At 38.6% G+C, this 13,307-nt stretch overlaps 2 protein-coding genes across 2 annotated transcripts in view; one reads left to right on the top strand and one right to left on the bottom strand.

Moving 5' to 3' along the window:
* TRPC5 (transient receptor potential cation channel subfamily C member 5) overlaps nucleotides 1-13,307 on the top strand; it is a 267,909-nt gene that overhangs the window by 162,743 nt on the left and 91,859 nt on the right. Inside the window, exon 4 of the mRNA XM_045471374.1 lies at nucleotides 2,317-2,838. Coding sequence (XP_045327330.1) covers nucleotides 2,317-2,838 — 522 coding nt within the window. The remainder of the gene's footprint in view (nucleotides 1-2,316; nucleotides 2,839-13,307) is intronic.
* The window catches only part of TRPC5OS (TRPC5 opposite strand), a 28,495-nt gene continuing 21,114 nt past the window's right edge, over nucleotides 5,927-13,307 (bottom strand). Inside the window, exon 4 of the mRNA XM_045471375.1 lies at nucleotides 5,927-9,042. Within this exon, the coding sequence (XP_045327331.1) occupies nucleotides 8,599-8,934 (336 nt within the window). The 5' untranslated portion in view covers nucleotides 8,935-9,042 and the 3' untranslated portion in view covers nucleotides 5,927-8,598. The remainder of the gene's footprint in view (nucleotides 9,043-13,307) is intronic.

Raw genomic sequence — 13,307 nt, 5'->3', positions numbered from 1 at the left:
AAAAGAAACTTTTGAGTAAAACAATATTTGTCTGTTCCATGAGAATCTCAATCATCCATGTTTTGTTCTCCCCAATCCAAATGAGTATTTGGAACTATTCTTTTCTAAGTGTATGAAGATCAGTATTTCAGTTTCCTGGAGTCCTATCCATGCTTTGAATGCTCAGCTCCACCCCTCCATGAAGCCTCCTCTGACTATTTCAGTCCTCCTCATTCCTTAGCTCTAGATCCTACCACACTGAGACTCTTCTGTGGGTATAGAGCTGTCTCCATTTCCCTATTACACTGAGAACAGACTGGGTCCCAAAACACACATTTTATTTTTTTTCTTTCTTTTAAAGATTTTTTATTTAAATTCAAGTTAGTTAATGTACAGTGTATTATTGGTTTCAGGAGTAGAACCCAGTGAATCATCGCTTACATATAACCCCCAGTGCTCATCCCCAAAAATGCCCTCCTTAATACCCATCACCCATTTAGCCCATCCCCCACCCACCTCCTTCCATCAACCCTCAGTTTGTTCTCTTATTCAAGAGTCTCTTATGGTTTGCCTCCCTCTCTGTTTTTCTTATTTTTCCTTCCCTTCTCATATGTTCATCTGTTGTGTTCCTTAAGTTCCACATGAGTGAAGTATGATATTTGTCTCTCTCTGATTTATTTTGCTTAGCACAATACACTCTAGTTCCATCCATGTCATTGCAAATGGCAAGATTTCATTCTTTTTCATTGCTGAGTAGTATTCCAGTGTGTGTGTGTGTGTGTGTGTGTGTGTGTGTGTGTGTGTATCACATCTTTTTTTTTCTTTGTCCATTTATTTTTTTTTTATTATATGAAATTTATTGTCAAATTGGTTTCCATACAACACCCAGTGCTCATCCCAAAAGGTGCCCTCCTCAATACCCATCACCCACCCTCTCCTCCCTCCCACCCCCCATCAACCCTCAGTTTGTTCTCAGTTTTTAACAGTCTCCCATGCTTTGGCTCTCTCCCACTCTAACCTCTTTTTTCCTTTTTTTCTTTTTTTTTTTTTTTATCCATTTATCAGTTGATGGAAATTTGGGCTCTTTCCATAATTTGGCTCTTTTTTTTTACTATTTATTTAATAATTTGTTGTCAAGTTAGGTAATATACAGTGTAGTCTTGGCTTCAGGAGTAGATTCCTGTGATTCATCACTTACATACAACACCCAGTGCTCATCCCAACAAGTGCCCTCCTCAATGTCCATCACGCATTTTCCCTGCCCACACAACCCCTCACCCCCCTCAACCCTCAGTTTGTTCTCTGTACTTAAGAGCCTCTTATAGTTGGCTTCCCTCTGTGTTTGTAACTCAGTTTTCCTTCCCTTCCCCTTTGGTCTTCTGTTACATTTCTCAAATTCCACATATGACCAAAACACACATTTTAAAGCCAAAATATTTTTTTTATTCATTGAGCAATGATCATTGATCATTGCACTTTCTGCAAACTCACCCCAAAATGCTCATGAATACCCTAAGAACCCCATGCCTTCCACCAATAACTGCTATTTACAGCAAGCATTGCATCATGGACATAACAGTGTTATCAAAGGTCCCTTTAGCTTTTGGTAACCCCTCACCCAAGCCAAGAGGTCTTCATTTACAGAGTACTTCTTTCTGACAATAAGAGATTCTCTCTACCTTGCTGAGACCTACAGGAAGTTGGAAGAACTCTATCTGGCCTTGGTCTTTTGTCTCCGGAAGTCCTATATACATACAAAGTCAATGTAAACACTTGAGATTATCTTTTCTTTAGCCTCCAGGGCTTGATTTAGTGGCATGGTCTTTACAATTCATTTGGAACTGAACACACGCTACTGTGTACTCCTACTTACCAATTTTATATAAGTCTGACCCACTCAACTAAACTCCAGAAGGTTAGGAAAAATTTTCCCTCTCTTCTCTATATCCCCCATTGTGCCTCAGATGGAATTGGGCATATTGTGGTTGCATAAATGTAAGAACCAAGCTTTAGAGTCCTATTGCTTGGGTTTGGATCTTGGCTCAGTTACTAAAAGCTATGTAAGCTTGGGTATGTTATTTAACTTCTGTGTGCCTCAGCTTCTTCATTTGGGGAGAATATTTGCCTCACAAGGTTATGGGGATTAAATGTGTAAATACATGTAAAGTGCTGTATGCCTGGCATATAGTTAGTATTCCACAAATAGCTATGATGATGAAGGTCATTGGCAAAAGAAAAGTGACTCCAATTCCTGAATCACTAACATTTAATGCCCTGTGCTCCCTCTCTCTCCTAGCCTTAATCCTGGCCTTTATGCCTTTATTTTATTGCACCTAGGTTCCCACTCTGATGATGGATACCCAGTTCTCTGAGTTCACACCGGACATCACTCCCATCATGCTGGCCGCCCACACCAACAACTATGAAATCATCAAATTGCTTGTTCAAAAACGGGTCACTATCCCACGGCCCCACCAGATCCGCTGCAACTGTGTCGAGTGTGTGTCCAGTTCAGAGGTAGACAGTCTGCGCCACTCCCGCTCCCGTCTGAACATCTATAAAGCGCTAGCAAGCCCCTCACTCATTGCCTTATCAAGCGAGGACCCCATCCTAACTGCCTTCCGTCTGGGCTGGGAGCTCAAAGAGCTCAGCAAGGTGGAGAATGAGTTCAAGGCCGAGTATGAGGAACTCTCCCAGCAGTGCAAGCTCTTTGCCAAAGACCTGCTGGACCAAGCTCGGAGCTCCCGGGAACTGGAGATCATCCTCAACCATCGAGATGACCACAGTGAAGAGCTTGACCCTCAGAAGTACCATGACCTGGCCAAGCTGAAGGTGGCAATCAAATACCACCAGAAAGAGGTAAGCTGAGCTCTTCTCTGCTTTAAGGAAACCTTACACCCTCCAGAGTCCAGCACAGCAGAGTGAGAGTTGGTATTTTTCTACTACTTACCCCTCCACAAACAAATGGTTCAACAGGCCTCAAAAACAAAACAAAACAAAACAAAACAAAACAAAACAAAAACAGGTTCATTTATCCAAGGTACACACAGCCTCTGCATATTTTCTTTATGGACAGATAAGTAGGGGAAAAGACTGACCATCTGATTTGTTGATGAAATAGTACTCATTCTTTCACAAAATGCTTATTAAGCACTGTTCTAGGTGTTTGGGATACAGAAAATGGGCACTGACCCTACCTTCATGAAACTTACAAGCTAGTTGTGGACATTAAGTAAATGATCACATCAGTGAATATATAATTACATGCAACGTAAGTGATCTGAAGGAGAACTTCTATGAGAACACATAACAAATGACTCCACCCTTCATCCTGGGGCCATGGTGGTCAATAATCATGGAGGGCTCATGGTCTGGATACTTTTTGAAATGAATTATTTTCGTTAATAGCATCTTTGATTAAAGGCATCTGAAACACTAAAGTTGTGTTTCATAACTGCAGCTCCCTAGTCCACTTTACATGAATACCTATGTCAAACTAAAAAAAACTTGAAACGTTTTCAATATTTTACTAAGGTCTTTAGGATGAAATTGTGACAAGGGGTAGAGAGTTCAGTTGTTTTCCTTACCTTGCTAAAATGCATTAACATCCTTCAGAGGTATAATGGAGATCACCTTCAAAGATTCTTTATGACCCTGAAGACATTTGAGACTGATAGGTATCTGTGTCTGTCAATACAAATAACTGTCAAAGAACTAAAGGAACTAAGGGTTATTTTTTTCTTCTTTTTTATGTTTCTTTTTTTTTTTTTTTTGTTTGGTTGGTTGATTGGCTTCTGAGCTAAGGGTTATATAGGCAGAAGAAAAACAAGTTTTAAATATGGACTGGGGAAATAGGGTCTTTGAAAAGATAAGTATACCCAAGAGGAAGAGGAAATGGCTAAATACTTCTAATCTATTAAGATAAGGCTATTGATATAAGAACACAATAGTCAACTTTGATTTAAAAAATCATTATAAAAATCTAGTTGGGTAATAATGGGGTAATAAATGTTCAGAGTTACATAACCCCATCAGCAACAAAATCTTAGCCTTGAATGAAATATAATTTACTGTTTCCTAGAAGGCTTTTTCATTGTTGGTTTTTCCTCACTGTTATTCCTACTAGAACTTAAGTGGACCCCCAGAAAGAATTTAATTTTATGGTTTAAAAAAAAAGAGCTCAGAAGAATGAAACATAAACCAATTCCAAACTATAACTTTGACATGGAGCAAAATAAGAAAGCTCTAATCTCTTAGAAAACAGGTGTAAAACTATTGGATAATCTTTACATGTCACATAGACTCTCGGGTATTGTCCTATAGACATTTTTCAGATACTCCTAAAAAGTGCTGATTTCATGTATTGTCCCATTGTCAGATATTCATACAAAAGTCTTTGAAAACTTTATCACTTTAGCTATTCCTTATTACCATTGAAGGTAGGCAGAAAAGTAATTATAACTCATTTTACAGACAAGAACGGACCATATTTCAGAGATTTGTTCAGGATAATCTGACAAAGCCAGGACTAGAATTTCAGGGACACCTGGGTGGCTCAGTTGGTTAAGTGCTGGACTCTTGATTTTGCCTCAGGTCATGATCTCGTGGTTCATGAGATCAAACCCCACAATGGGCTCTGTGCTGACAGCATGGAGCCTGCTTGGGATTCTCTGTCCCTCTCTCTCTTCCCCTCTCCCCCAATCACTCTCTGTAAATAAATAAATAAACAAACTTAAAAAAAAAAAGGAACTAGAACTTCAGACTCCCGGTAAAATATTTTCTCTGTGTATACTCCATCTTCTGTTGAGTGGGGTTCCTTTATGCTGGTTTGGTAGCCTCCAAATCCACCACCAGGTAATTTAAGAGGAACACATTATTTGACTTATGAATGAAATTTTATTAGTTAAAATCTGTTAAAACACATAGCAATAAAATGATGTGCATCAATAGCAAATAAGGATTATACAAACTGTAATAACTGGCGTTAATCATCACATAAAGATATAACTATGTAATCACAGCTGCTCATTGCACATTAGCCAAAACACACAAGGATAGACTTGTGCTTTCTAATTGCCATCTATCAACCTAACTCCCTTGGTTTTCACAGCTTTAAGTTTGTCTCAAATGATGAGCCTGTCTCTCTATCCGTCCATGCCATACAAGAATTGCCTTTGGTGTTAGTCTCAAGAAGATCCAGAGAAGGGCTAGTTTAAATAAAGGGCCAGCCACTCTCTCCAGTCTCCTGGAGGAGAAATCCAAGATTCCAATCAGAAGTCCAATCAGGGGCACCTGGGTGGCTCACCAACTTCGGCTCAGGTCATGATCTCACGGTCTGTGAGTTTGAGCCCCGTGTCGGGCTCTGTGCTGACAGCTCAGAGCCTGAAGCCTGATTTGGATCCTGTGTCTCCCTCTCTCTCTGCCCTTCCCCTGCTCACGCGCTCTCTCTCTCTCTCTCTCTCTCAAAAATAAAATAAACATCAAAAAAAAATCAAAAAAAAAAAAAGAAGAAGTATCCAGTCAGTGGACTGCCGAGTTAATGTATTTCCCTCTAATTGTCTTTTAAGTGCATGACCTGTGTCAGTTGCCAACCAGCTATTTCTATCAATATTACCAACTTAGGGTTGGCTAATTTGCATATGACAAAAACAGGGACTTGTTCATAAACCTTCTTAGGAACTAACTATACCATGGCTTTTCACCCTAAACAGTTGCATGACTATTCATAACTCTATTGCTTTTCTTCTCTCTCCTTGAAAATACTTCCTTACTGGCTCTTATTCCTAAGTATTTTATTATTTCCTACACTTATTTCTTATCACTATCAACTCTATTTCTAATCCTAATGTCTAATTCTGTTCTGTAGAGCAAACATACTTAATACAACTACTCATTGTTTGGAACAGGCTTGCATCTTAACAATTTCTAAACACATATAATCACGCAATCAGAGCAAACAATGGGATATATTTTATCTAATCCTAAGGTGCCATTATAGTACAGTCTTTCCACATCTAGTCAGGAGGCGAGCCAGCTTCACATGTTATGAGGTTGTAGCATCTTCCAGCTTTGACACGTAAGGACCATGTTGGCCATTAGTTGTTTTATAGGCTGGTTCAAGCTTCATCTTGTTTCAAGGCCTGGAGTAGTCCCACAGATTTCTCATGATGTATTTGAATAACCTGCTTGAGTTGGTATGGTTGCTGGTGTTTTCTCATTAATATTCACGTTTTTAAGAAGCTCACACTAATCCGTCGTGGTGTTGTTCTGAAGTCTATATTCCAGAGTTCTCCTTGGGGGACTAGCTACCCTTCAGCATCTATCATATTTGAGGAGCACCGGATCTGTCCATTTACAGTTAAATCACTCGCTAAATAGAATTTGTAGCAGAATGGTGGTCTTTCCTTGGATGTTTCCGGATCTTGTCGAAGTACTCATGCTTTGCGTTTTATTTTGACACAAAATTATAGCCCAATTTCCTAAAGTCCAAATTCCTAGTGGGAGAGTATATAGCTTCCCTGGCTGTTTCTAAACCTTTAATTAAAGCATAGATTCTATCTTTTCACTTTTATCCAATTTCTCTGTTATTCTTCTTGGTTGCTACATGTATAGATTTCCTTGTTTAACTGTTACCACTAATCTTCCTTTAGAAAAGTGCTCCTAATGGAATGATGGGATGAACCATTTCTTCTTGTTTTCCCAGAGCTATATTTTAGTTAATTTGGCACAGTCCCTTTGCACTGCATCTCTTATTTTCCATTTTGGACATACTGCATAGTTAGAGTCCCCTACCCAAGGAAAGTAATGCTCAATTTGTCCAATTAGTACAGCAGCAAAGTCCCTCAATCTGTTGTCTGGTATGGCTTGTCATTATCCACAGTAGTTGCTTGATGATAAAACTTGGATTTCTCCTCTTTGTCTTTGTTCATCCGTCCAAGTGTCCTGGATCCTCCTCTACTCTTTCAGTCTTTCAACATAGCAGTCTTCTGTGGAACTTTCTCATGCTAACATGTTTGAGTAGCTCCGTAAGTTCTTCTGATTTTCAAAAGGGTCTTTGGTAGCTTTTTTTTTTTTTTGATACAGCAGTCTTTTTCTTCAATTTGTTACCTGTACTTATCCTGAAATTCTGTGGCAAACTGATTTATGTCCCTCCTGCTACTGCTCATCCAAACAAGACCTGGCTGTGTAGTCTATAATTTCCACCCTCCATTTGCCTTTAAAAGCAGCTAATTGTCTATGTATGTAGACCTCGCTTAGGATTAGATGCAGCATCTGTATTTTAATCTTTTTGACAATAATATGCTTTACTACTCTGTATGAATTGGTATAGTCTGGTTTCCATCCACATGGATGAGCTTCTACATGTCATTTCTTCACAATTTGCATATGTCAATTTGTCCTAGCGACAGTTTTATGTCTTTGCGAGTTGTTGGCCGTGTTAAGAGATGCAAAGGCCATTCCCTAGGAAGGAGGACCACAGTGTCCATGCACTTGTATGAAGGGTAGCTGTTTTTCCAAATGGAAATGAGACTACTGAATGGCATGGGAATTAGTATGACCAATGAATTCCCCATAAATTTATTGGGTCTCTTTCTGTTTTGATATGGGGGGGGGGCAGTCCTCCAACTACTCCATTTTACCCTTCTGGTATTTCTAGAATTATTGTGGCTAAATACCAGTCCATATTTTATTTAAGTGAATTATTGCTCCCATATCGTAATAGTTAAGATTTCTGTGTCAAGGTTGCAGCAGGTTAACTATAATAAGCCTATCAACTATTCTTTATAAATCTAACTATACTAAAGAAGATATACTTTATCCCCTTCCATTTGTGGACCATCATCTCTGAGCCTATGCCATAAAGCATTTGACTCTCCATTGGTGAACAGCCCTTGTAGGGCTTTGTTTAGGCCTTCCAGTGATAGTACTACTCTCTTTGTTATCTGGTATAATTTGTCCTTTCCATTTGGGAAACCATATGGAAGACTCATTGTAGTGTGCATTTGAGGGAACAATCGTGCATCGGAACCTCTTGGCCTCAGCTTTTTCAAAGGTTTCTCCCTGACAAAAGTTATCCAAAAACTTTTCTACAGTTTATCAGCTTTTTCAAAATTGCACCCTTTAGTTGACACATCCTTTCCTCAAGGCCTAGCAAGTAGTTATATCTTTTCCAGTAAAAGTGTCCCAATGTTGTTCTGTCTATGTGATGTATTCACTATAATACCATCGTGGGGGGGTATTCCTTTTTTGGTTTCCATTCATAGAACAGTGAAATTGGGTTCCAAAATGTGATCTATCCATGAGGTCTTCACTCCACTGTTAGGTGAGAAATTTCTTGTTATGCTATTGTTTGCTTCTGTTCTTAGGAATTCTAACAGGTAAACAAGTGCAAGCAGGGAAGGAATCATAAGGCTCAAGTCAGAGCTTTTAAAAGGAATATAAAGAGGAAAAGAGACCAGCTTCTACTGGCAGTAAATCTAATATTACTTGTTCTATAAGGTATTAATAATGAAAATGTACGGAACTAGGAGAAAACTCATTGCTAACACTCAGAAAAATCAGAATATCTTTAAAACAGAAAAACTATCTGTTCTCACATGCCGGTGGGGGCATGTGGTCTTATCCACTTCTTAAGTCATCGTTTAGGCCAGAGAGAACATCTTCATATAAGTCTTCTATGTCTAACATTGCTTGATCTATGTCAAGGATTAGGTCTTCATCCTCTCTTGGTGTAAGTATTGATTCTAATTCTGAGAGCTCAGCGAGCTCTGGCAGCGTATCTTCTTCTTGAGGAGAAGACGCAGCTTCTCCCATCACTTGTGCTGCACCATTTTGCCCTGCACAAGGCATTTGCTCTTGTGCAATCAGCTGTAAAAGCTCTTCAGTGATCTTTATTAGCTGGGAAATACAATCAACAAGCCCATCAATCAGCATAGGGATTGACACGGACTCCATACCTCAATGACCTCCTCAGTAGATAAATATTATTAAAAGCTGTAGCTCTTGGTGGCAATGGATCCTGTGGGACTGGCAATGGTACTATGGTCGGAAAACAAAGCAGATCTAATAATAGAAAAGAGAAACATAAAGATTAGTATTCTTGAGCCTTTATCCCACAGTTTCTGGCTATAGGATGAAGTTAAAAGAGCATCCCTAGTTACTGATCCTCCTTTTTGTTGGCCTTATGAGGATCTACTACTCCACTCTCTTTCCTTTATACTTCTCGTTCTCTCTTCATAGAGGAATTGAGGGCAAAGGGAGTATAGGTTACTTGTCCGTCTTTCACGAACATCTCTATAGAGGAAGTTATATTCACTCAGTCTTTCAATTAATTCTGTCTTTATTAGCACTTTACCCCATTGCCACTTATATCTGGTGCTGCTAATTCTTTCTGTGTTTTTAGCATCCCATTCATTAAGGTTTCCAGCTGCCCCTCCAGCCTGGGGAATTTGTGAAATGAAAGTCCCACAGCCGTTGTCTTTTGTCAAATTTTGGACAACTTCTGTTATAACGCTAGTTCCTTGGTCATTTCCTATTACTGCCAATATTTCACATCTAGCAGCTAGTTCCTTCAATTTTGTCTAAAGCCGTGGACATACGATTCTCATCTGCATGTCTGGCGTGCTCTGCAAAACCTCTTCCTCAGTTTATACTTGTATGAGGCAATATTCATCGTTTCAAAAAACTCTAAAGATTGGCCCAGTATAATCTACTTCACATATGTGTCTGGTTTAACATGACCTCTTAAAAATGAGTTTGTTGCAGATGCAAGTTTTTCATAATTTGACAAGTCTCGTCGTATTGCTAATTCATTTGTTTGATTCATACTTTTCTCCCCACTCTTCCTCATCTAGGACATTCATGTCCATAAGTCCTGAGGCTTCACGTGCTCATTTTGCAACCTTAAATTGAACTGACAAGGGAGCTGAGTTGGGACTTGGAGTCCCCAAGACTGTAGAGTCTACATTAGTTTGGGGGGTCAGATTATCTCCTCTTTTAATATTCTGTCTTTCCATTCTGATGAGTTGGTATATATCCTACATACATTGCTAAATTTCTTTCGTTGATTTATTTTCATATCTCCCTTCACCAGATTGTTTTTCCTTCAATATTCCAGTCTGTAATTTTCCATTTATTATGGCATACATCTCCAGTCCATGGCTGACCAGTTTAGCTATATACCTTTGACCAATTATTTTCGCTGGTATATATACACATTGAATTTCTAGCCACCAGTCCTACAAATTGGGCTGGTTTTAATTTCTCCAGCCTCAGTCAAGTGTTTCCTAGTAGAAAGTATTAGGGAGCAGCTATCTGTCTCACTCCTTTAGGATATTGCCAAATCTATCAATACCCTTTTCTAACAATTCTGACCAGAGCGGGGCCCAAAAACCACAGGCATTACCTCCAGCTAACTGTACTCCTTAGACCTTTATCAGAGTACAGTAAACCACTGGCCAGAGGATCTGTGATTTTCACATGGAGCTTGCTGGTCTCCACAGGACCTGCTTTGACCCACTCACTTATAGACTATCTCCATTTAGCATAAGTTTTTTCAGAACCACACATTTTTCTTTGTCCAAAAATCCTGACAGTACACATAAAGTTTGCCCCGGTAAGGATCACAGCCATGATGACCAGAAGGCACAATTATGGTTGGAGGTAACTTACTCTCTGAAATATGGGAGAATGGATATTAGAGGTTATTTTATTAACTTACAGAATCTCTGCTTTTCGATTAGAGAAAAAGCAGTTTGGTGGAAGGAAATAATGGAAAGAAATCATGCAAGGAATTTGGCATTACTGTAGAGCATGTATCAGCTCTTCGGAAGGGAAACACAAAAGAAAGATGTGTGTTAAATATTACTAGAGAGTACCACCACATTTTTCAAAGGAAGCAATAACCTATTAGGACACCTTTAGCCCAAGGGCACAAGACAAATATACTCGCACAAAACTTATATGACTTCTGGCTTCTCTTTTACCCATTTTGTTTCTCAGCTTCTCTACCTCCCACTAGAACTCTTTTTATTTCTCCTCTTGCTCAATATACCTCCATTTATTCACCTCTGTGTTTCATTCTACTTGACTCTATCTGTATCTCCATCTTCCACTATCCCTTCCCATCATCTTTTCTTCCATCTCTCCCGAAACTGGGCAAAACTGCCAAAATAGATTGTATCTCACTTAAATGAATTGATATCGATTTGACAAACTTTTACGTTCTACAATCTAAATGTAAAATGCAGAAAGGTAGCACATTTCATATTTTGCTGTTTTATAAAGATAAATGTAGCTACTTATTACATACGCAAACCTTGATTTATTTCTTCTATCACTTGGTCACCTTTAAGGGGGAAAAAATTCCTGACCTAGCCTTAACCCTGTTGACCATCGTGTTAACTAATCCACAATTCCTATCTTCAAAGCATCTTGAAACCTAGGACCCTGGGGGTTTAGGGAAGGCAAGGAGGATGTTGAGAAACTACTAAGTACTGTAGTACTAAGAAAGAGGAAGAGTATAGCATCAGGGTATTCCAGTTGTGGTAATTTTTAAAGCAACCAACTTCTGACACCTTAGTTTGCTTAAAGGGGTATTTTGGATAGTTTGTGCCTAGCCTCAACTTACATTAAGGGCCCTTTTTTTTATATAACTCTTACGTATTTCGTTTTTTATTTTTATTTGTGTTTTATTGAGGTCAAATTGGTATATAACATGAAATTAGTTTCAGGTGTACAACATAATAATTCGATATTTGCATATATTACAAAGCGATCCCCACAATGAATCTAGTTACCACCCATCAGCATACAATTAACGCCCTTCACCCTTTTCACCCAACCCCCAACCCCCTTCTGCTCTGATAACTACTGATCTGTTCTCTGTATTTATGACTTTTGCTTTGTTTTGTTTATTCATTTGTTTTGTTTTTTAGATTTCACATATATAAGTGAAATCATATAGGATTTGTCTTTCTCTGCCTGACTTATTTCACTGAGCATAATACCCTCAAGGTCCTTCCCTGTGGTTGCAAATGGAAAGGTCTCTTTCTTTTTATGGCTGAGTAGTATTCTATCATGTATATATACCACATCTTCTTTATCCATTCATCCATTGATAGACACAGGTCTTAGCTATTATATAATGCTGCAGTGAACATGAGGTGTGTATATCTCTTCCGATTGGTGTTTTTATTTTCTTCAGATAAATACCCAGAAGTGGAATCACTGTTATCATAGGGTAGTTCTATTTTTAATTTTTTGAAGAACCTCCGTATGTTTTCCACAGTGGTTGCACCAATTTATATTTCCACCAACAGTGTTATGAAGGTTCCTTAAAGGCCTTTTTATTAGCTATTCCCTCTACCTGGGGTCCCTTTTCCCCAGGGGAAAAAAAAAAATGGATGGCTTCCTGTCATTCTGGTCTCAGTTTAAAGATAATCTCCTCAGATTTCTGACCCTCAAGCCTAAAAAACTCCCCTGACCATCCCTTTCTCAAGCATACGGTGCATTTTTGCATTATTGTACCAATAGGTTGGAGGGAGGGACAACTACTACTAGCTCTTTCATTCAGTAAATATTATTAAGTTGCAGCCGGGGTAGCAAGGGGTAACAAAGATAAACCGATTCATCAAAACACACCAGAAGCAAAATGAGCAGCAGTCCACAGTCTGAGAAAACATTCACAAAGCAGATATCTGACAAAGAACTTATAAACAGAATATACAAAGAGCCCCTACTGGGGGATGGGCTGTGGGGGAAACGGGTGAATGGAGCCAAAAGGTACCAACTTTCAGTTGTAAAATAAATAAGTCATGGGGATGTAATGTACAACATGAGGACTAAAGTGAATAATATTGGATTGCATATTTGAAAGTTAGTAAGAGAGTAGATCTCAAAAATTATCATAACAAAAAAAAGTGTTTTGTAACTATGTACGGTAACCAGATGTTAATGACATTTATTGTGGTGAATATTTTACAATATATACAAAGATCAAATCATTCTCTTGTGCAGCTGAAATTAATCTAATGTTGTATGTCAGTTATACCTCAATAAAAAAAAAAAAACAGTGCCCCTACAACTCAATAATAAAAAGATATAAACCAATTAAAAACTGGGCAGAAGATATGGACAAACATTTCACAAAGGAAGAAAAATAAATAGCTAATAAGCACATGAAGGCATATTCAACATCATTAGTCATCAAAGATATACGAGTTAACTTCACAATAATACTCTAAACTGGCTAAAATTAACGACTGACAACACCAGATGTTGACCAAAGATGTAAAGTAACCAGAATTCTCACACATTGCCGGCGGGAG

This window comes from Leopardus geoffroyi, chromosome X, assembly GCF_018350155.1.
Source record: "Leopardus geoffroyi isolate Oge1 chromosome X, O.geoffroyi_Oge1_pat1.0, whole genome shotgun sequence".
In the NCBI taxonomy this organism is placed as follows: Eukaryota; Metazoa; Chordata; class Mammalia; order Carnivora; family Felidae; genus Leopardus; species Leopardus geoffroyi.
The sequence above is the reverse complement of the archived record's forward strand: the minus strand, read 5'-3'. Positions and strand labels throughout refer to the sequence as shown.